The sequence below is a fragment of the Podarcis gaigeae genome (assembly GCF_964106915.1).
Source record: "Podarcis gaigeae genome assembly, chromosome: 4".
In the NCBI taxonomy this organism is placed as follows: domain Eukaryota; kingdom Metazoa; phylum Chordata; class Lepidosauria; order Squamata; family Lacertidae; genus Podarcis; species Podarcis gaigeae.
Window position 1 is genome coordinate 48439818 of NC_139677.1, and position 24723 is coordinate 48464540.

General features: G+C 40.5%; 1 protein-coding gene across 1 annotated transcript in view; it reads right to left on the reverse strand.

The window, feature by feature from the left end:
* Positions 1 to 24723, reverse strand: part of CFAP47 (cilia and flagella associated protein 47) — a 185418-nt gene that overhangs the window by 129604 nt on the left and 31091 nt on the right. Inside the window, exons 21-30 of the mRNA XM_083734113.1 lie at positions 23751 to 23839; positions 22619 to 22784; positions 16656 to 16756; positions 14510 to 14669; positions 12179 to 12374; positions 9731 to 9943; positions 7340 to 7440; positions 6368 to 6493; positions 3814 to 4024; positions 2085 to 2291 (exon numbers count right to left, since the gene is read on the reverse strand). Coding sequence (XP_083590239.1) covers positions 2085 to 2291; positions 3814 to 4024; positions 6368 to 6493; positions 7340 to 7440; positions 9731 to 9943; positions 12179 to 12374; positions 14510 to 14669; positions 16656 to 16756; positions 22619 to 22784; positions 23751 to 23839 — 1570 coding nt within the window. The remainder of the gene's footprint in view (positions 1 to 2084; positions 2292 to 3813; positions 4025 to 6367; positions 6494 to 7339; positions 7441 to 9730; positions 9944 to 12178; positions 12375 to 14509; positions 14670 to 16655; positions 16757 to 22618; positions 22785 to 23750; positions 23840 to 24723) is intronic.

Genomic DNA, 24723 nt, shown 5'->3' on the forward strand with positions numbered 1-24723 from the left:
GCACTTTGACGTGCTTTCGAACTGCTAGGTGGGCAAGAGCTGGGACCGAGCAACGGGAGCTCACCCCGTCGCGGGGATTCGAACCACCGACCTTCTGATCAGCAAGTCCTAGGCTCTGTGGTTTAACCCACAGTGCCACCCACGTCCCTTACTCACTACAATAACCTTATGACAAATATAGAAAATTGCAGTATTAATTTCAGTATATTTCACTAGATGTTTATAATGAAAAAGTATTCTCAGTCTGTATGTGTAGATTTCTTTGTTTAATAAGGCAGACACATTTTTCTCCTTTTAAAGGAATTGCTTAAGTGTCCTATTCCTTTGTCTTACCCAGTCAGCAGTCACAGTCAGAATTAAACATCCTTATCAGCATTTCCAGCCAAGGTCATTTTGCAATCTAGTTCATAGTTACTGAAATTTGTATTTGAGTGAAACATGGGGTAATAAGTCAATTTTATTAACTATATTGGGCAATTTCTATATCAAAAGAACTTTAATGTGGCCACAGTGGCCTATTTTTGATGCTAGACATTCATATAAATCTTAGCACACTGCCTTCACTGCAGAAACTTCCACATTTGGCTTCGTTGGACCTGAAGAGCTCTTGAACATATGATGCAATTCACAGGCTGTGAAGACCTGAATTTATTTTGAGTGCTCTGGTACCACTTTTTTAACTATGTATGTTGAGCTGTATCTGTGCCTTTTACCATTTGACCTGCTTTTGCCAGGTTGAATGAGGCCTCCCTTGTGGAAAGACTGGCATGAAGAAAGCGTTGAGCAGTTTAGTCTTATTTTATAACAACATTGCAGCCAGCCAACATTGCAGCCAGCCAGGAGGAGTGCATTCCACAACCAGAGTACTATAACTGAGATGGTCTTTTGATGGGTCCTAGACCTCTTGAGGGACGCAGGTGGCGCTGTGGGTTAAAGCCTCAGCGCCTAGGACTTGCCGATCGAAAGGTCGGCGGTTCGAATCCCTGCGGCGGGGTGCGCTCCCGCTGCTCGGTCCCAGCGCCTGCCAACCTAGCAGTTCGAAAGCACCTCCGGGTGCAAGTAGATAAATAGGGACCGCTTACCAGCGGGAAGGTAAACGGCGTTTCCGTGTGCGGCTCTGGCTCGCCAGAGCAGCGATGTCACGCTGGCCACGTGACCCGGAAGTGTCTCCGGACAGCGCTGGCCCCTGGCCTCTTAAGTGAGATGGGCGCACAACCCCAGAGTCTATCAAGACTGGCCCGTACGGGCAGGGGTACCTTTACCTAGACCTCTTGAGGGCACAAGAAGAAGGGGACGACATTGGACGAGATGGTTGGACAGTGTTCTTGAAGCTACAAACGTGAGTCTGACCAAACTGCGGGAGGCAGTGGAAGACAGGAGTGCCTGTTGTGCTCTGGTCCATGGGGTCATGAAGAGTCGGACACGACTAAACGACTAAACAACAACAACAACAACAACAGACCTCTTGCAGCTGGAAGTACAAGGAGGTCCTCCCCAGTAGATCTTAGGTCACATAGGGGAAGAGTGGAATGGGGAGAAGTGCTCATTCAGATAATAGTGTCTCAATCCATTTAAGGAGATACTCAGTCCTCAGATAACCAGGTTCCTAGCTGCTTAGGGCTTATACATCAAAACCTTGAATTGTGCTCGCTAGTTAACTGCCAGCCAGCACAGATCTTTGAGGGCTACTGTTCAATTGTCCCTGAGGACCAGACCTAGCAGAACTCTGGCAGCTACATTTTGCACTAGCTGCAACTTCTGAACATATTTCAAAGGCAGCCTCACAGAGAGCACCTTGTAATAATCTAAAAAGGAACAGCTGTAGCTGGAAATAGGCACTTGGTGCTACTCAAGCCACCAGGGCTTCCAGCAGCTGTGAACCTGCCCCATCCAAAACAGGCTGCCTACCTAATTCCCAGATTCAGGAACCACAAATCCGCAGAACCTCAATCTTGCTAGGATTCAGCTTCAGTTAACTGGCCCCCATCCAGCACACTACTCCCTCCATACGCTGATCAAGCATGGCTTAGGAATACTTTTCAACTAGACAAAACATAATGGCAAAGTATCTTTAAAGCACTCACCTGAGAAAAGTGATCATTGTAGAATGCTGCCAGTGAAGTTGCACCACTCGCTGTATGGGGTCGCATGGCAACGACTGGCTTGAACTAATTCCAGGCAGCAACTGCCCACTCAAATGGAGCAGCAAGTCATAAATTGTCTTTATATCTTTACCAAGGTTTTGTCTAAGCTTTTCATCAGATGGAGCCATTTGAATTTTACAGACATCACTGAGCAAAGAAATAAAAACAACTCTATTTCATTATTAAAAGCAAGCTAATATTAAAACACATTAATGTGATAACTCTCTGGTTAGAGATTTAATTATGAAATATGTACTTCACTGTAGTGATTCTGGTGCTCATCTAAAGACACCAGTGTACATATAGAGCTCTGGGCCCTAATCTATACACAAACACTATATAAAATGCATCTGTGTTGGACTGTTGGATTGTATTTCTGTCTTCTCTGATAAATTAAGGAATAAAAACCATATCAAAATCAATTAGTTTATCTATGTGCTGTTAGATCATTAAAACTCTTTTGACAGGTAACTAGTAATAAATCTTTCAACAAGGAAGCCTGCTTTACAAGAATTCTATTGCCTTCCATTGCTATTTTTATTCTAGATTTATTTGATCAGCATTATTATTATGTATCCCTCTTAAATTTATATGTAAATATATATATATATTCAAAAGAACAACTTGAACATCCCTACTAGCAGTCCATGTTCAGGCAGGAAGGTAGAGCAGAGATGGAATGGCACAGTTGAAATCTGTGCCAAATCATACCCTACCACTGGCATTCAGTTTTTGACACACATTTTCTTTCAGCCACCAGGCCCTATAAACTTCCCAAGATCTTAAAAAGAGAACTGCCAGCCAATTTTTAAAAAATTAAGGAAGTATACAAATTAATGTTCATATAGATAAAATGCATATAGTATATATGGTGCATGAATATTTTCTGTTCCTTCTCAGAATATAAGTAGTGACAGAATACCCAATGGAGCTAGACATAACCTGTGCACATGTATACGTACAAAATGTCCCAAATTTAACATTTACGATTATTTAACCAAGTTACTTTTTGTTTAGAAAATGCATCTGTTGGGCTGTAGTGAACCCCCACAAGTGAAGAAAATTAATATACAACTGTAAGCCTTTCTAGCTAATGGAAGACAAAGGCAAATAAGTAAAAAAAACAAAAACACCAAGGTATAAAGCTATCAAGCTTTGGGTAGTGTTTTTAGGACCCTGGGAATAAGGTGACTCAAGGGGAGCATTTCAGTCAATGGGTGGTATTGAACTAAGTTTTAATCAGAGTAGACCCACTGAAATTAATGAACACAATTAAGTTAGCTGCATTAATGTCAGTGGATCTACTCTGAGTAACACTTAGTTCAATACCACCTGCTATAACTAGAGGAGAGCAAACATATTATATACACTCATTTTTTTATTATTTTAGAGAGATATGGTGATCAGAAAGTTAGCCTGTAACCAAATCAAGGCACACATAAAGCTGTGTCCCCTTTCAGCTGTTCATGCCTCATTACACAGGTCTTCATTATTTTGCTTAAACTAGAGGTGTATATTTGTGGCTTTTCTTCTCCCAGTCTTCAACCTCCTACCAAGATCTCAGTAAAATTCCACTGCAGGTATTTTAGTAAAACAGTTATTTTAATCAAACGAAAAAGACATTCACTGTTTAAAAGGTAGGAAGTGTGAGAAAATAATGAGCTAGTACCGTCTTAAAGAATGTGGAATGGAAATGGGATTTGGCCCTTTAGACCAACCAAAGAGAGTAAACCAATTCTGAACTGCTGAAATGACTTTCTCATAAAAAGCATACTCCGCTGTGCCTTCATCAGGAAAAACCAATAATTCAAATTTGGTTCTAGCACGTCTAGTTGGATAGGTAGATTCACTCTTCAGCCTTTCAAGAATCTTTTCCAATTCTGCAGAAAAATATCTGAATTTAGTTGTAATTATACCACTTCCTAGAACGCAAAGTAGTAGTAAGCATTTACTTTCTTATACATTTGATTTCTGCTGGAAATAAAACCAAGGACTTCGGGTGGGTTTGTACACTGTGGTGGCTGATTAGTAGCTACACTACTATGAAGAAATCATTAGCTATCAAAGCAGACCAAATCAACGTATAGCTCCATACTGGAACATAATTAATTAGATCAGCTGATAATAAATGCACTGACATTTCTTCAGTTCCACCATACATTTGTTGGTATACTAAGTAGAGATGTGCACTCATCACAAAATTCAGCACTTCAGAAAACAGCCCCAAATCAGCTCAGGCTGCTTTAGAGACTACTCAGCACCTCAGATGTGAATCTCAGTTCAGGAAAAACAAAGCATTGCGTGGACAGGCGGAGTCCCCAGATCCCACGCGGTCCCCCCGTCATGTGGAATAATGACTCAAGACAACGTGCTATGGGATTAAATTGGCCACAACTTTATTAAATTTCAAATGTGGGTAGACCTTGGCTCAGGCATTGGGCGTTCTCCCTCCCCAGTCCCCAGCCGGGGACCTAGGGAGCATCAGGGTTATCCAGTGTGGGGGGGGGATGGGCCGGCTCTGGAGAACATATGTTCAAGCAGAGATAGCCGCCCCCGTTACGCCGCCGCCGCAGGGGAGAGCAATGACGACCTTCCGGCGTACAGTCAAAGCCTCCCTTCAGAAAACCCTGGTATCGCCGCCGCAAAGAGGAAGATGGACAAAAGGATTCCGCCCAAGGCCTGATACCGCCAAAGTTGTGACGTTTTGCTACGGGAAAGGTGAAACCTGCCAATGCAGGGAAATTCCTTTCCGGCCCTTTAACAGCGACCTTGACGTAGCAGCGCCCGCATACCTGTGAAGAAAAGTTAACCTGCAAAACCTGTGAGGAAAATTAACCTGCAACCTAAGACATTGACTGAGGGTGGGTAGGGTGGGAGAAGCTCTGGAGCCAAGTGAGAATTCCCAGGTAAGATCCTCCCTCCTTTGTGTGGGCAGATAATCCCTCCCCTACCTGGCCTGGTCTCCTTGGCAACTCTTCCCCCAGGTGGGATTGGACAACTGACTGAGGTAGGCGGAGACCTCCAGGTATCCCACCTGAGGGAAGGCAAAGCCTAGCCTATGCTGTTGGAGCCGCTCCAGATCTAGGGGCTGCACGCGTCCACGCAAAGGGCGCCCCCCGTTTTAAGCGGGGAGCGGTCATTGTGCCTTCCCACTAACATAGGTAAATCACTCAAATTACTAACTTTATTTCATTTTCTTTATGACAGTCTCAAATGAAATTTGCAGGTATATGATTCCCTCCTAGCTGGGTAAAAGCTGGCAAATTCCAGACAAAGAGGTGCTGGCCACGTCTAAAGTTTGCTTTTGGGCTTTTTATTTTATTTTTTAAAAGGAAAAAATCTCTTTTCTTTTCGACAGAATCTGGTGTCATTTGTAGGTGTGGTATGCCATTGTGGGGGATGAATGCTGCCAAATTTCAAAAGGATATCTGCACTAGTTTTCCTGCAACCTCAGTTCTGAGGTAGTTAAAATCCCCTCTATTGTTTTGTGAGTATCACCTGTTGGGTAGAGCATGGAGCGATGCTGCAGGTTCAATCCCTGTATGGGACAGTTGCATATTCCTGCATTGCAGAGGATTGAATTATATGTTCCTCGGGGTCCTTTCCAACTCTACAATTCTATGATTTTCAAGCAAGTGCCAATAGCAGAACTGAATCCCTCCCTCAAAGAACTGTGGTTGGCCAACCCTGCTAAAATCATTCCCTCTGAACAGAAGCCAGATTGTCGATTTCAAAACTGCTGCTGGATTAGACTAATGGTCCATCTAGTCCAGTATTTATTTATTGTTTAATGTATTTATATTTGGTCTTTTAGGATGAACCCACACGGCAACTAATAAACTAGCTCATATTCTTTTTCTCAGCAGCAGCATCTGTTGAAACATTCTAATATTGATTCCCAAGAATGTGATATTTGTTTTGATATCCTGTCCAAGAACATACATAAAATCCTGATTAGCATAGTTAAGTCAGTTTTATTTGTTGTATTAGTAGGGCCATAGCCACTGCATAGCACATCTCCTAAACAAGGATACCTCTTAAACCTACAGGTGTCTGTAAACCTATATAGCTATAGCTATAGCTATAGCTATAGCTATAGCCATGCTGCAGGATTTGGAATCTTACACAGAAGCTAGTAACTTCAGACAAACCCTGGAAATCTAAATTGTCATGAACAAACATTTCTAGCCCTCATGGTTGTAAAGAAAGCCTGTAGATTATACCTGCAAGAGAATCTTCAGAGTTGGTGATTCTCTCAAAAGTACCAGAAGATATTTGCGAACATGATCCTGGAACATAGCATGGATGCTGCAAAGTTTCTCCGGTGCTGTAAATTATCTCATTACAATCTATAAATTTGATTAAAATGTAACATTACACGTTTTACAATACTTTCTGCAATTAATGAGTACAAAAGCAGTCATATTCCTCCTCCTCAAAATACTAGTTTGTTGGTGGCAGCTATGCAGCAACAGGATTGGTAGGATTAACTGGTGTTGCCTGAGAGTGGAGCAGTGGGAATGAAGAAGGAAGTGGTGGTCCAGGAATCTGAGAGGAGAGCCCTTTCCAACGCTAGAGGTCGTTCATATTGCTGCTTCTCTTGATGCAAAATTTATCCAAATTGTAAAAAGTGAAGAGGTGACTTGCAAAGCAGTCAGCTCCCTTCACCCCACATCAATTTCTCAGCAGCATCAGGAAAGTCCCAACTGGAGACAGGGAAGGAAGGGTGTGGGGGGGGGAGCACATATAAACAGCTGACTGGGGTATGTGTGTGGATGGATGGATGGAAAGGAAGGGGATGAGAGAGGGGGGAGGGAGGGAGAGATTGTGGAGAGTTACCTCACTTTGATTGTGGAGAACCAGCTTCCATTTACCGCTACTGATTTGCAACTTCTGCAAATTTATTCATTCTTGATTTACTCATTGATCCTCCTCTCTCTCTCTTTCTCTCTCCTCCTGCTTATTATCTGTTTTTCTTCATTTGAATAACACTGGGCATTTTAAGTTTTCACTGCTACTCTTTCCCACCCACAGAAAGTATCAGCTTGTACAGGACATACAATTGAAATGCTGTTTGGTAGCCAAAGAAAATTAGAAGCCCTTTTTAAGGATAATCCCACTACAATGTGTTAACTATGATAAGCATTTGAGCTATCCTTTAAAGTTTCTAAGTAGATAAAACCTTCTCTGCTCACCACTTCTCAGGGTAATTTGTTGGTTGGTAAGGTGGCATGCCAGGTAGGGATACACAGTAAGGAGGCAATTCTCTGCCGTTGCAGACACCTGAAGCGGAAATCTAGAAATACAACAGGCGGTATTTTCAATTAACACATTCAGTTTCTTTGGTACCAGGGCCCCAGACTGAAGACTGCACACATTGTAATGCAAGCATGAGAAACCCGTGACCCTTCAGTAGTTGTTAGACTACAGCTCCCATCATCCCTGACCAAGGGCCACCCCGGCTGGGGGTGATGGGTGCTGGAGTCCAACAATATATTGATGGCCTTTTTCAATGAATACATTCATATGTCTGCACATAAACACTTTCATTCATTTTAGTAGAAGGGAAAGGAATAAACACACCAGGCAAAAGACAAACACAGCAAAGCAAATTCTGCCTAAAATGGGAAGCCTGTCATAATACCTCCAGAGGAAATGTATGTATGTAGCTTGAGGAAAGCTGAGCTATGGAACTCCTTGCCACAAGGAAAATCCTTGTACAAACAATTTAGAAATTTTGTAAAACAGATTAGATATTAGTAAAAAAAATGATGTAATTGCTAGCTGATTATGCCAAGCTCTGCCTCAATCTTGTGACTAGTGGCTTTCAGTAATTTTCAGCCCTGATGATAGAAAGCACATTTAATGTGCTTAAAGACAGACAAGTCCCCAAACGACAGCATCACCTGCTTGTTAAACTTTTCAGGAATTTATGCACTCATAATCAGGTTTGTTATTTTGCTACACCTTTAAGACCATGGGTTGGGAAAATATCTCTAGAGAGCATTTATGGCATAATTGCTGGTTGTTTTAGTCTTCTGGTCCCTGACATTATTTCATGGGATGGGTTTTTAATGTTTTCTAGAAATATTTATCCGTTTTGTTAGGCATCTGGGGAAGCTAAAATTCTGTGGGGTAGAAATATAATTTTTACACTGTAATTGTGCATCATGAATATACAAAAGCTTATTTTAAAACAATACTAATTGAGCAACACTCCAAAAACAGGGAATACTATTAACTCATTCCTGGTCTTCAGGTTTCACTTTATTTACCCAGGCTTTTGTTAATTTATTTATTATATTTATATCCCACCTCTTCTCCAAGGAGGCATGCACACTTCTTTTCCCTCTAAATGTTATCCTCACAACAACCCTGCCAGGTAGGTTAGTCTGAGAGACTGTGACAGGCCCAAGGTCACCCAGTGAGCTTCCTGGCTGAGTGGAGATTCGATCCCTGATCTCCCACGTCCTAGTTGAACACTCACCACTTGATGTCGGAATGCTTAATGTTCAGCAACAATATCTGAATCAGTGTTTACTGAATTATTATTACTTCTTTTTAGGATGCTTTTATTGTTTGTGTTATAATGTTAATGTGTGTGTTGCACATAGCCTTGACCTCCTTTGAAGGAAGCACAATTTATAAATATATTAATATAAATAAATAAAACTAGGAAACGCCCAAGAAATTACAATGGTGAGAAGGAGTAGCAATCAGCTACATGCTTGCGCACCTCCCTCTATTGCTGTTTCTTTTCTAACTTCACTACCAGCCCACAGACCCACCTTCCAGGGCTATTCTTCTAGAAAAAGAGGTGCCAGAACTCACCATAAACACCTTCCTTTTTCTCTTAGAATGGCAATGGCAGCCACCTGAGAGCTGCCGGAACTCACCTGAGAGGTTCTGGACCCCACCTCAGAACTGAGTTCTGGCGAGTTCCCCCTGAAAAAAAAGCCCTGCCACTTCTGTCTTTCATGGCAAGGAGAAGGAGAAAGTGTAGCTGGAGGCTCCAAAAGACCAAGATAAAAAGCAGTCGATATAAAGAGTTTTTGTGCTGAGCATGCCCCATTCCTTGCAACTGTCTTCTTGTTTTTTGTCTCCCCTCTCTCCCTAGTCCTGGCACCTGGTGTAACTCTCCTGAACCTATTTCTATACCAGAATGAACTTGAGCTATGCTGCCACACCTCCTATTAAAAAGACTACACAGTGTCCTTTTCCTCTTCAGTCCCACTTCTGCAGGTGAGTGGGAAAGAGGAAACCACTAGTGAAAAGGTGGGGAGCTATCCCCTCTTCACTCAGGTGGATGGATTATTTGGCCACTTCATTGGCTCAACGAAGTTAGGTTTTTTTTCCTGCAGGCCACCAAAATCCTGGAACCAGCACTGGGTCACTCGTTCTTTGGATTTCTCTCTATGTAGTAAAGAAACCATTTCAAACAGTAGCATTTCAAATGAGATTTGCCCTCAAGACATAATCTGACTACATCCTTCTCCATTTTTTATACACTTCCCCTCAACTAAGTAATATCTTTTAAGAATTTTCCCAAGTTATCTCTACACATAGAAGTACCTAAATGTGACTACCTGTTCTTTTCTCCATCAACAAAGAAGACATTCTTCAAAAAGGAAATTGGCTTTGAAGAACAGAAACTGACATAGCAGGTAAATCCAATATTGTTTCCTTCTGATGTTACTTGAATTACATTGCCATTTGGAAAATCCACTGTTAAAGGATTAATCTGATGAACATCCTCTCCAGAGTCCAATTCTGAAATTTCAACTTCCAAGACTGTTGAACTAATAAAAAAAGAAGAAGCAGCAAGATATGTAGTCCCAAAGGATCAACGTAACAAAGTTGAAGAATATATTTTCACAGTTGTTTTCAGAGAAGTACTTTAAGGAAAAAAATACATTTTATAATTAGCTGTCAGATGAGAATCCTTTGAGTAAAGTAACAGCTAATTTGTATTAAACAAGCACTTCTTACTTGGGAGTTCATAAACAAAAGGTGAAGGACTTCAGGTTATATTAAATCTTATTCATAATTTTCAAAGTTTATACTGTTACATTATCCAGCTTCTTGAAGAGTAAAATTTAGAGTAACACCAAGCTGATTTTGCATATTGCTTTGTTGAGTCCGTTTGCAAAGCCACTTCAGCTAGGAACACCATTTAGTGTTTGTACAAAGAACAATTTTCAGCAAAGTCAAGGGCTTGAACACTCAGTAGAACTTCCTTCTTCAAGTGGAAAGGCACAACCCCAAGCTATATCACAGCGAGGTCCAACAGGTTGATCACAATCAACAGGTCGATCCCTGAATCATCGTGGTCAATCGCGGGCTCCCTTTAAATTGTCGGCTGCACTTAGAATTGTGGTGGAAGTTTCCGCCCCCGCTGCCCTCGTTCTGTCCGTGAAATGGGCGATCGTTTGTGATACTAAGCTTATCTTTATTACTTTGCCTGGTTGTTATTGTCACAGGCTTTTTAAAGCGTTTTATGACCCCTCCCTTACTTCAAAAAAGCTCAACAACTTTCTGTTCTGCCAGCAGTATATCACAAGCTGATACCCTGTTCAAGTTCTAAAAGAGGTTTATCATGTGATGTGACGAGTTCTTTAACAAACAAACATCCAAAGCCCTCCAGGGCATGCATGAATAGTTCCTTAGATCCAATTCATTCTAAATAATAAAGGAATGCGTAGATCAAAAACCTATAAAATCACCAACTTATATATTTTGGTGAACACAATCCTACAATTAGCACAATCCTACAAGGCTAGTTGAACCTCCACAGCACCAAACCCCCCCCAAAAAAACCCCAAAATTTTGGCAGCTGGAGCTTAAGTAACATCATAGGCTAGGTAGTAAATGGTATATAACTAAATTGCAAACAGGTCTCAGATGTTCCTTACTAAATCAAATTCTAGATATGGTGCTGTGCGCAAGCAGAGCTGTCCTGGCAGCCTTATGGATGCTACAGAAAGAGCCTTCAGAGGACCAACTTCCCTTTCTGCTTAACTCAATGAATTTCCAGGGGGAAAAGCCTGTAGCATGTTGAAACAGTCCAGCATAGGCTTAGATGAGATGATGTCTGGTCCTGAACCAGCACACAACGGGAGCTGATCCACCATCAAACCAGGATCTTGTATGTTGACATCCTTAAGTCCAACTTGTTTGCTACAGTGGTTCGAATTATCGTTTTATACATGAGCAACTACTCTGCAGTCTTGTGCTTCATTACAGCAGTGGTGGGGAACCTCCAGCCCACAGGCCTAATTAAGAACATGGGGCCTCAAAGGTTGGCCCACCTTTTGGGTGCATACTTACTGTATCTTCTCCATAAGCCATCAGGCACTGGAAAGTTGAAAAACAATTCAAGCCACAGTTAAAAAAAAAAAAGACTCAAGAAAGCACTCTCTGTAGGCATGGCTTGAATTGGCACTTTTTCAATTAGGTACCTTTTTTCTGATGTCATGCAAAGTGAAAAGGCGGCACCAAATTCAAAAAGCTCTGCTTCAAGCTATGGCTACAACAGAAGAATTTTCATTTGCAATTGTGACTTGAAATTTCTGTCACCTGGTGTCATCATATTACCTGCCCACCTGTCCAAGTGGCCTGCAGAGGATTTTCACTTCTGCATCTGGCCATCTGCTCTGATCCAATGCCATACCCCGTCTCACAACAAATTACTGACACATAATAAGGCATAATTAATTAACCCAAGATCCCTAATACATATTATTGTAAGAATTAGAAAAAGCGATGTAGGTAAGCCTGTCTCACAGATAAACTATCCTGCAACTTCACAATTTGTTGCAACTGTTTTCCCCCATTCATTTATCAGCAGCACAAGACATTATTTTGAAAAAAGAAGGTATAAATTAATCTCATTTTTTTAAAAAAATGCTGCTTCCTCTCACATGTATAAACTCACCCTTTAAATTAATGAGAGTTTTACAGAAGAACTCCAATAGGGGAAAGCAGTTTATACTTGATTGCAACTTAAACTGTAATTTAGGTAAATTGTAATTTACCTTAAATAATCCTGAGGAATTATACAGACATCTACCCCTGTTTCCACATTGAGAGGAACTGGAGTCAGTATCACGAGCTGAGGCTCAAAGTTGATCTTGGATGATGTCATGGACCCAGATAAAGTGACTATTCGGTAAACAGACACATCTTCATTCAGAAGAACTGGCACTTGAGCTGTATAGTCCCCAGCCCAATCTGGGGGGGGGGGGGAAATGTAATGGTTATTCATATTAACATAAATTAAGTGTGCTTTTTAAGCAGCAGATTAGACTAGATTCTTGCTAAGCATGCTAAGCTGTAGAAATCTGTAGCATTTCTGTTAGATTCAACTTTATATACTACATTTTCTATGTAATGGAAAACAGGGGTCCAAGAAGGATTCAATAAGGATATAGCATTAAAGCAATGAAAATTAACTATAAAATCACATTTTAAATGCTTGCTGAAATTTTTAAAAAGCAGTCACCGAACACATGAGAGTCATCAAGGAGGGACGTGCCTGATCTCAGCTAAGAGGTCCAAAGAACTGGACCTAGAATGCTGAACACACAGCATGTGGTAGATATGAATAATGCATGGGAGTCATGGGAACCAGTAACAGGAACTCCCTCAAAGATCTCAGTGATCGGACAGGGGTATCATGCACCTAAGTTGTTATGAGTTAAGAACATTGATTGATTATTGGAGGCCAGTGCAAGTTTTTAAGCAGTGGAGGTATGTGCTGGAGGTAACTACCGTATATTTTGCTCTATAAGACTCACTTTTTCCCTCCTAAAAAGTAAGGGGGAGATGTGTGTGCGTCTTATGGAGTGAATGCAGGCTGCGCAGCTATCCCAGAAGCCAGAACAGCAAGAGGGATTGCTGCTTTCACTGCGCAGCGATCCCTCTTGCTGTTCTGGCTTCTGAGATTCAGAATATTTTTTTTCTTGTTTTCCTCCTCCAAAAATTAGGTGCGTCTTGTGGACTGGTGCGTCTTATAGAGCGAAAAATACGTTAACTAGTCTGGCTGCAGCATTTTATACCAGCTGGAGGTTTTCGTAAAGGGGCCCAGCCTTTATGAAGGGCAATGACTCACTTCAAAGATCTTTACCATTTACTTCATTCTTGCTTAGTTTAAAAGATAACATACTCTGTTTGACAACTTTTGATACAACATCAGTTGTGAGTAAGTTCACAATTAATATCTCCATAGGTTCCTCACTGATACTGCAGCACATCCCTTAATGGCAAGTATCATTTATATTTGACACAGGCTTGTACTACTCTTCATCTAGTCAAGCAAAAACTGCTGCCCAGCAGCCTAGGTATGAGAGCCTTAGAGATGTTATATTTTTCACCTTTAATTGACATATTACTATCATCAAAATGTATGAATAAGTAGGCAGGACAGGGAAATGTGGAGTAATTATTTTTGCGGACTTACTGAATGGCTGATTTAGCAGTTAACTTGCTTGTACCAATCTTGATAAAACTACAGCTCCCTGCACCTGCACCTACACCTCTTTTTTCAAATACACACTTTGTGATGTGCCTATCACTAGCCCTTTTCATTACTGAACTTTCCAACATAAAACAACAGAAAATGTTCTAAGTAAGCAAGGAAAGTGCTAAGACCCTATTTCTCTTTGTAGTGTCTCTATCAAACATTCTATAGATGCACAGCAAGCAAAGTTTTCGACAGGCTGGCTTTGAAAAGAGAGAGGTGAGTTCACAGCTGTACTAGTAGGAAGTTGAATTTAACTTTATCCATGACACAGGCCTAGTCTCGGGAGACTTGTAAGCCCTTGACTATGTCAAATATGTTATACAATAAAGCAGCAATGTCTGAGGCTGCAGCAAAGCAACCTTGACTGCCTTCTTAGTATTTCCCAGACCAAAATCCAGTTCCTGCATGGTGGAATGTGGAGCTCAACAACTATCAGCTGATTCATTCTGGCTTACATATTTGTTTCAAGATAGAAACTGATGTTTCCCAAACACCTATAAACACATTGCAAGTACACTTTTCATAAGACAACAAATAGGAGCAATTAGAATTCTTCTGAGCATCAGCAAATTAAATTTTGTTCAGAATCAAGTCAACCTCCCTAGCTTATGGTTGTTTATGCATACAGAATTTACAACTTGTGTTCTTCCGGTACCAATCAACTACTTTGCAAACATTCATTGAAAATTGTGTTTGCTTTAAAACAGAATAGGAAATATAAATGGTGGTGCTGCTTTTCAGAGTCTTCAAAACCCTTTCAAAGGAGGAAGCTTAAACATACAGCATTAATTTTAAACACAGAAAGAGAGAGCAAACTGAATCAGGTTTGGGGGGGGATACTTACATGGACAGAAGCATATGGTAACAACTGTAGATTGGCCTGGATAGAGAACTCCAGTATACAAACTAAATTTGAAGATGCCTGAATCTACTGCTTTGCCAGCTGCATCAAGATCAAATCTCCAAGTAATCTGTTTCTTTGAGACATTTTTCAGGTGTAGCTTCTGTAGAAAGATGTGGAGGAATAGAGCTGGATCATTACTTTCATTACTGTAGCAAGATATACTTATCTGTTTTTAATTACCATTCAGGAGACTGGAGTCCACAAAGTCATGTACCACCACTCAGATTTCAAGCTTATGTTCCCAAAACCTCAGTAGCAGTCCAAATGATAGCATAGTCATGCAGTCGTCCTCCTGATACCAGTGTTGCTATAGCAGTTGCTATTCCTGCTGGCGGACCTGCACATTCAACTTTGCTGCCAATCTGTGCCACCCTAGACCTGTCCAGGAAAGCTGCAGTAAAATCAGTGTTGGGAGGGCAGCCCCACAGCTCCACACCCCACCATGCTACAGGAAAACATCAGGAGCAATACTTAAATATATCACGCAAAAATAGTGACATCAGGATGTCATCTAGGTATGGATGGAAACAAAACCCTTGAGTCTGGAAATATGTTATCAGGGCAACAGACAAGTCCATGAAAACTCCTGGAGCTGCGGCGAGTCGTAAGCAAAGTATTTGATATTAGAAGTGGAACTAGTGGTAACAAACTGGAAAAACCATATGTGGCCATCCTTCCTTGAATGTGAAGGTAGGCCCTAGAAATGTCATCCATTTGGTTGATGCCTGCTTTGATAGACTTAAGTCTTGTTGTGGAATGGCAAAATGAGTAAGGATATCAATGTGATCACTCTACAATGCCCTCTCTGCTCTGCCGAAGCTCAGAATGTTCCTTGGTACTCTGGGCTATGAAACAAGCTGAACAACGGTTGGTGCACAGGTAGATCCAGTCTCATAGTGAAAATAACCAAACACAGATTGGAGCACATAATGGTACTTACCATGTAGTATGGATAAGAGCTAATAAACTATAACTTAATTCATGTAAGACAGAGGTACTGTGGATAGACAGCTCTTCAGTCCAGGAACTTGGAAGATAGCCTGTTTTGGATGGGGTAGAAGTCATCCCCCCCCCCCCAATACAGTAGGTGCATAGCTTGGATGCACTCCTTGACCTTGGTTGTCATTGCAGATCCAGGTGACGTTGGTGGCAAGGAGTGCCTATTTCCAGCTACAACTGGCTGACTAGTGCAGCTGTTATTGAATCAGGATAGCCTGACATCAGTAACCCATGCTCTGGTGACCTCACTTTTGGATTATTGTATAATTACAATGACTCCTACACAGGGCTGTCTTGAAAATGGTTTGGAAGGTGCAGTTAGTGTAGAATATGGGCTTATTCACACTTCCGTTTGTCCCATGATTTCTAGGCATGGGTCCACCAGGTTTTTTTTTTTTTTTTTTTGTCCTGGCTCTTTCCCTGAGAAACCTCACCGTTTACTGCTGAATCGGAACAAATGTCAATTCAGTTTTCTGTGGGTTGGTGTTTGCTCTGATTCAGCAGTAAGCAGCAGGCTTTCCTGGGGAAAGTGGTGGGACAAAAGAAAAACTGTGTCTAGAAATCACAGAACAAACAAAAGTGTGAATGAGCCCAATGGCTATCAGGTTATTTAAGTGGAGCAGAAACATGGGGTCATGTAATAGCAGTCCTAAAAGCTCTACACTAGCTTGTCTGTGTGCTACCAAGCTCAATTCCATGTGTTAGTGGCGTTTTACAAAGCCCTGAATGGCCCAGAGTCCAAATAATCTGGAGAAGCTCCAATACCAGCCAACTTGATCCTTAAAATCATCAGGAAAGGGATTGTCTGCTTACGGTCCCAACTGGAATTTTGAGTGAGAAGATGTGTAGAAAGACCTCTATGGTAGCATCAACTCTGGAATGATCTCCTCTTAGAGATGCATCTGTTTCCCTCATGGTTGAGTTTCAGACCCAAACTGAAAATATTTTTATTTACCAAGGCTTTTGTCATTTAACAAACAGAAAGCACATTTCTCATGAACAATAAATGTACCTCCGTTTAATGATTCACTACAGAACAAGAGTAAAGCAGAACTGGAAGATCCACTCATCTCTGTAACATACCTACCTTTATGTTACTGCTGTCACTTATAACACCTAACTTCAAACTTCTCCTACAATACTGAAATATGATTTCTAACGGAGAAACTTTCAGTGGTGGCTGTAATACTGTAGAAAGAAAAAAATACACAGTTATTTTTAAGCTCTGGACAAATGCTTCTGCAAGTATCCTTTGTTTAAAACCTATAATCACTTAGACGTTCCTGGAACTGACTTACTTTCACTGTTTGATTGAGACGTTGGCTCAAATGTCACAAATCTGACCCTCCACAAGAATATGCCACAGGTTCTCACAGTCTGGACTCTCTTCTTCACTTCCTCCCAGCAACTCAAACATAGTTTGCCCATTTCCAGAAGGGCAAAACAAAGAGTACTGTGGCAACTTTGCCACAGAATTGTTGAGTAGTTAGAAGGCTAATACCATTATTCCAGTATAAATTATAATACAGCACAGACTGTTTCATCAAGTGTACTCCTGCAGCATACCATGATAGAGAGGAGGAGGGGCACTTCAAGAATGGCATGGTTCAGTCACATCAGTTGGGCCAATCTAGTGCTCCTGCTGGCATGTTTGTGCCATGCCAACTTCACCGTCATGCTCCTCCCACTCTCTGGTATGCTGCCATCTGCTGATGGCCATATGCAGGGGTGGTGTGCCCTGTTCACCACCTGATGTAAAACAAGAACGTGCTGCCACACCGCTCCACTGCCACAGCCTCCCTTCCCTGGGTTGCAAGGCTTCTGGTGAGATCTTGCAAGGACTTTTGCACTCCGTGAGATCTTGCGAGATCTCATCGGAAACCGGTGCTGTTGCCGGTGCCACTTCTCTGCCAATGGCAGCAGAGCGGGCAGAGTGCCCACAGTGGCCTTCTATTGCCCAAGACAGCTGCATCACCCTGCCTCACAGGTGGGCCAGCTCTGGCTATATGAGAGTGAAGTCAAAGAGAAACAACACGCTGAAAGAACAAACAGTGACAATTACCGGAAAGCAAAGTACAGTAATGACAGTGACAAATTAACAAAGCAATGTCGCTGTTAACACAAACATCCTGCCATTACAAGCTATAAGGAACACCATTTCAGATAAAACCACAGCGGACTTTGCCACCAAACTCTGCCAATTTGTCCTTACCCACAACAACTTCAAATTCGGTGATGACCTGTTCCTTCAGATCAGCGGCACAGCAATGGGCACCCGCATGGCCCCACAGTATGCCAACATCTTCATGGCAGATTTAGAACAACGTTTCCTAAACTCCTACCCACTCAAACCTCTCTTGTACCTGCAATACATTGATGATATTTTTATCATCTGAACACATGGTCAACAGACCCTGAACACCTTCCACCAGAAATTCAATGATTTTCACCCCACAATCAACCTAACTATGAATCAATCTATGCAAGAAATACATTTTTTGGACACTACTATAAAAATACAGGATGGGCACATAGACACCACCTTATACCGTAAACCAACTGACCGACAAACATATCTACATGCCTCTAGCTACCATCCCAAACATACCAAACAGTCCATTGTATATAGCCAGGCACTACGTTACAGCCACATCTGTTCCAATTCTACAGACAGAGACTCTCACCTAAGAGATCTACAGCAAACCTTTTTAGAACTAAAATACCCAACAGATGAAGTTAGACAACAGATCAACAGAGCCAGACTGATACCCAGAGAGAACTTGCTACAAGACAGACCCAAAAAAGAAAATAACAGAACACCTCTAGTCATCACATACAGCTCCCAAGTTAAAACAGTACAACGCATCATCAGAGATCTACAACCTCTCCTGGACAATGACAGTTCTCTTTCTCAAGCTCTGGGAGGAAGACCTTTCATTGCCTACAGACAGCCACCCAGTCTTAAACAACTCCTAACCCACAATAATACTACACGGACACTGGCACCAGAGCCTGCAATAAACCCAGATGCCAACTTTGCTGCCACATACACCCGGACAACACCATTACTGGCCCCAACAACATCACACATACCATCTCGGGACTATTTAATTGCTCATCGTCTAACATTGTGTATGCCATCAAATGCCAACAGTGTCCTTCAGCTCTCTATATTGGACAAACAGGCCAGACCTTACGCCAAAGAATAAATGGACATAAATCAGACATCAGGAATCACAAGACAGAGAAACCAGTAGGAGAACACTTCAATCTCCCAGGACATTCTATACAAGATCTCAAAGTAGCTGTTTTACTACAAAGGAATTTCAGAAATAGACTGGAAAAAGAAGCTGCTGAATTGCAACTTATCACCAAACTTAAAACCATGGAGAAACCTGGTCTGAACAAAGACCTTGGATTCTTATCTCATTATACATGACAAAGCCATTTTTCACCTTTTCACCCCTTGCTTTTTCCTGTAAGACCTATTGCAGTCGTTAAGAGTCGTCAACAGGCTCATCACAGCTATCTGCCAATCACCCATTCCCACCACCCTTCTGAGTAATACCCCTCCCCACCTTCTCACTATATAGAAGGGTCTGGAAACTTCTGTTTCAGTGTATCTGAAGAAGTGTGCATGCACACGAAAGCTCATACCAAGAACTGACTTAGTTGGTCTTTAAGGTGTTACTGGAAGGAATTTTTTTTTGTTTTGATCCTGCCATTAGTTCGCCAATTAAAACATGTAATTTAATAAAAATGTATAATCTCAATCCAAGGTGACAAAATTGGATTGCTTGCTGAGTTCTAATTTGTTTGTTTGTTTGTTTGTTTGTTTGTTTGTTTGTTTGTTTGTTTGTTTTGGCCATTTTTATGGTCAGTTGCAGGGTGTTGGTAGGTTGAAATGTTCCCCCCTCCAGGTTTCTGGGTACTGTCAGTGCTGAATCAGATTGTGTTAATTTATTGTTTTGCCTAGAGATTGACCTGTTTGTCCTACATAGAATGCAAAAGGGCATTTCAGACAGATTATGATCCCGCTCATACTAGAAGATGAGCAACTAAACTTTAATTAGTCACTGCCATTTTTTAATGATCTGTTCTTTTTGAATATCATTTCACTGTACCCTCACTCTCCTACATATTGTCCCACCAAAACTGGATCTGATGAAGTTGAGAGTGGTCTACAAAAGCTTATGTCGTAATAAATTTGCAAGCCACAAGACATCTGAATCTTCATAATTTGAAGAATTTGCAAACAGTGACTTGGAAGCAGGCTTGATTGTAGTTTGCCGATCTAGATGTCATAACAAACTATGGTTAAAGAAAATCATTAAGTATTGGAAGAAATCTGGGCAGGAGAGAGAAGAGTAGGATTATGTGAGTCTACGGCATGATTCCAGCCTTGAAACTATGGTATGCAGGACTAGGTTACAAGATCTGAATTGAACCTACGTATAACGAGCATTAAAAAATTAAATTTGCATCCAAAATAACAAGAAGAAAATAACATTAAAGCACACAATAATTAATAAAAGGGATGTCTTTTCGTATACCTATCACAACGAAGTCAGTATCTCCTTCTTTTCAAATGAATTTAAAGCAAACAATACAGTATTCTTCAAAGACAATGGGAAGTGCTTTAGAGTTGCTGCTAATTAAGTCAAACTGAACTGAAGTAGCATTTAAATCCATCTATTTTAATCATAGTCAAAAAGTAATTTTCACTAATGATGGAGAGTTCAAGTCATACTATTTTCTCTGAAACCACTGAATGTCATAAACCCATTATTAGCCACTCTATTATTGTAATGGCACTTACATTTTACATAAAAGTGTATTGATTATGCTTGCTGCTCAGATTTAAGTATAGATAAAGAAATAATAGAAACAGAAAGAAATAATAGCATTACTTTTTATTTCATAGAGTAATTGCTGCATTGAAATAAAGAAATAGAAGTACTATATACAGCCTAGAATTTGATAAAATACTTTTAAGGCTGTGGTGCTATGCACACTTTGAAATGACGTTCTTCTGAGTTAGTATGCCACATCTGCATTGTAATCATTATTAAGGCTAGCTATTACAATGAAAAAGGAAAGCTCGGTGGAAGAGGGAACCAACTGCTACAAGAGCCTATCAGGCATGTCTTATAACTGATTCACCTTTACATTATATTACAGTATCTTGCACCCAATTCCTAAAAATCTGCAACACTTACAGCATTGTATTTGGTGGCATTATACAGTCATACCTTGGTTCTCAAACGCCTTGGTTCTCAAACACCAAAAACCTGGAAGTAAGTGTTCCGGTTTTTGAACGTTTTTCGGAAGCCAAACATCCGATGTGGCTGTCGGCTATTGTTTCCAGGGCACCTGCACCAATCAGAAGCTGCGCCTTGGTTTTTGAACATTTCAGAAGTCAAATGGACTTCTGGAACAGATTAAGTTTGGTTCTTTTATTTTTGCTATTTATTTTGCATTTTTGTTTTTGAGGTTTTTTCGGCTAATTTGTTTTTGTGACTGTGTGAAACCCAGTTCAGCTACTGATTGATTGTGTGACTGCGGAAATGGATAAAAGCCCCCCATCCAAACAATGACTATCATCAGTGCAGGTAAGGAAAAATAATTAATTTTTATCATCTACAATACTCTCTTATTTATTTTATAGTACAGCATATTGATTATTGCTTTCATTTGATGGATCAATGGTCTTGTTAGTAAAATTCATGTTAAATTGCTGTTTTAGGGGTTGTTTTTAAAAGTTTGGAACAGATTAGTCCATTTTGCATTACTTTCTATGGGAAAATGTGCCTTGGTTTTGGAACACTTTGGTTTTGGAATGGACTTCAGGAACAGATTAAGTTTGAGAACCAAGGTACCACTGCACTGGCACTTCAGGAACAGATTAAGTTTGAGAACCAAGGTACCACTGCACTGGCATAGCACATTGTGCTATAAAGCTTATACCTGACTAAAGAGCTTCAGGGATTGTCTTGATAGGTCCAAACAACTACAGCACAATCCTATGCACACATGCTCAGGAATAAGCTCCATTACTTTCATTTGGGCTTACTCCCTGGTAGGGATGCAGTACACAGAGAAGTGGGGTACAATCAGTGCTTGATCACTGAATGTAACACACTGTGTAACGCTTGTGTAACTTTTGGTAGCCAGTTACATGTAAAACTGCCAGTCTGGGTGCAGCCTTGGAGGGAAATGCTTCTTTATAACATGTCTCCTTCCCTATACCCAGTGTTGCACTCAAAACTAAAGAGAGCCAAAGTGAAATGTAAGTTACTTAGTCACTTTTTTCCATACTGACCAATTTCCTGTGGTTAATAAAAGTTGATACTGTTTGAAACAAGAAAAACTGCTGGGAGAGGCTGCAGAGTTAGCAAGTATAGAATGATGTGTACATAAGGGGGGAAATCAAGATGCAAAGTTTATTATATTTTAAATGCATCTAAGATTACTAGCATCATTTCCTTGCCACTGAAAATTACATCAGTCCCTATTTTTATGTGCATGATAATTGCTTGTTGAATGTTTGAGTGGACTGAGTGATGTGGTCGGTGCAAGGAGAGCGGACCTGTTGAGTGTATGGATGTATGTTTATATTAGTTTTGTGTAATGTGTATGTAAATTATTTTGGTAATTGTATGATTATATGTAAGAGCTTTTTGCATTATTTATGAGATTTTTCTAAATATATACTGTAATTATGTTGCATTTTGATTTTTTGTATAGAGTTTGCTTCCATGGTTTTTGTTTATTTTACTTATGTACATTTATTTATGCACTCAGATATATTGCTGTTTAATTATGTTACTCAAAATGTGTAACATTATTGTCATCATCAGGACAATGTTGACAGGACAGACACCTAAGTTATCACTTGACTGCAATAACTGTTACGTCAAGGCACAGATCTAGCCCCTCTGTTCTGTCAGCTGGTTTCCCCACTTCTATCAAGATAAGCTCAAGGGTGCAGTTGGGTGGCAAGAGAGCTATATTGCACACATATTTATGTTGTTTCTAAGGTTTACCTACCAGTTCCCTGAACTTTGCACACTTTAGTAGGTATAGTCAACAATTGAGGCCGTGGGACAATGATATGCTTTGCTGAACCAGAAAGACTTGTTTTTTTGGTGTTCAGTGAAGGTTCATCCTCATCAGCGTTAATGTTTATTGGAAGACTGAAGTCATATGCTGCCACCTAGAGGGAAAAAGTCAGCACTTTCTCACTGATAACAAAAAGGAATACAGAACACACACACATACTGTGTGTGGGAATGCCTGAATTGAACAATGATTTTGCCTATGGACTGGAGCACTTGACATACCCAAAACACATTTAATAAAAGCTACTTCAAGCTTTTACCATGATATATTTTACACTCTTCACTGAACAGTGCTAATCCCAGATCATTGGTTATAGAGCAATTTAATATTTTTACCTACCTTCCTTTTAAAATCCACAAATTATGCTTACTTGCAAAACAGTACATCATGCACAGAAACCATCAGTTTTTTGGCTGATTTACAGATGTGTAAATCTTTAAAGACCAAACAATCACATGACATAAAAAAAAAAATCTTGCCTGACTAATTCCAGGACCTTGATTACAAATATTAGTATTGGCAGTAAGGGATACCCAATTAGGCTATTTACCTAGGAAGACTGGTTTTCCAAAGGTAAATACCTGGACTCTCAGGCAACAGAAGCAGGGAATCGGTGAACCATTTCTACCAGGCACAGTGGGAAGACTGATAACAGCTTGCTCAGAGAAGCAAAGAAACAGAAATAAGAAGTGCCATGAAAAACCCCTTACTATCCCTTCCCCTTTATGTACAGTCATACCTTGGATCCCAAACGCCTTAGTACTCAGACGTTCTGGCTCCCAAATGATGCAAACCCAAAAGTGATTGTTCCGGTTTGTGAACTGTTTTTGGAAGTCGAACGTCCAACGGGGCTTCCAAACATTTTGGATTCCAGATTCCGTTCAAATTCCAAGGTACGACGACAAGGTACATGCTTCACTGCTATACAGGCTATACAGGCTGCTATGTAGTAATTTAGTGACTAAAATGTCTTCAGCAGGGGTTTTTTAAGTATTACATAGAGTTAATCCTTTTTCACATGATAAAAAATTGGTTGCTTATTATTATCTCATATACTTACTTCTTTTGGTGTGAAACTCAGTGAACAGTCCAAAGCTGAATTTTCTTCTATTATTGCAGTATAGAAACGGGGAGTATCTGGTGTCGCAGCTATCAGAAAACAGAGCGTGTTTTATATGCTGTTACCATTTGTACTGATTAGCTTTATAGAACTATGCTATTATTACTATTAGAATTTTTATTATTAGAATTTATATAAGACCCTTGATCTCAGGGCAGATCAAGAAAAAGGGGGAAAGGAATGAGTTAGGGAAGTGGTTCCAGTCATTTCCAGAATTGCTGGTTTTACCTTTTTGCAAGAAAAAAAGAATTGGATTTCACCTCAAGATCGCTGTTCACTGAAGAATTTACCCATAAACTGAACTAACATAGTTCTCCTGATTTACTGTCACATGCACAGTAGTAAACAATGTTCCCAAATTCCAGCCACTTAGGATGAATGAAAAAACTGTGGACAAAAATATTCCACAATAGCTACTGACTTTAGCCACTGAGCTGATTTTTTTCGGTCCCAGTTAATGTTAACCTATTGCAGTAAAAAAAAAAAGTCCTACATACTTTTCCAAGCAAAAACCTCCCCAGGGGTATATCTACACACGGGGGTGGGGGGGTGGGGTGCTATAAATAAGTCAGAAATGAAATCACAACAACAACAACAACCTCTATGGAAAATTGCAAAGATTTTTTTTATTATTATTCTCCAGCGCCAACTGGTGCTGCATGTTTCTAACACATTCAAAAAGCCGTTTTTGACTAATGTAGCTAAGTCCCAAGAAACTAGTTACGTTAACTTTTTCTAACACAATACATGTGACTGTTTTGTGACATTTTTACCTCTCCCACATTTGAGCTCTCTTGCATTAGAAAAATTCCGCCATAAAGCTATATAAGTCAGTTCCGTACTAGCTGTGCCTATTTATTTATTTAATTAATTTAAATATATATAAGCCATACTTTCATTTTAATAATATAAC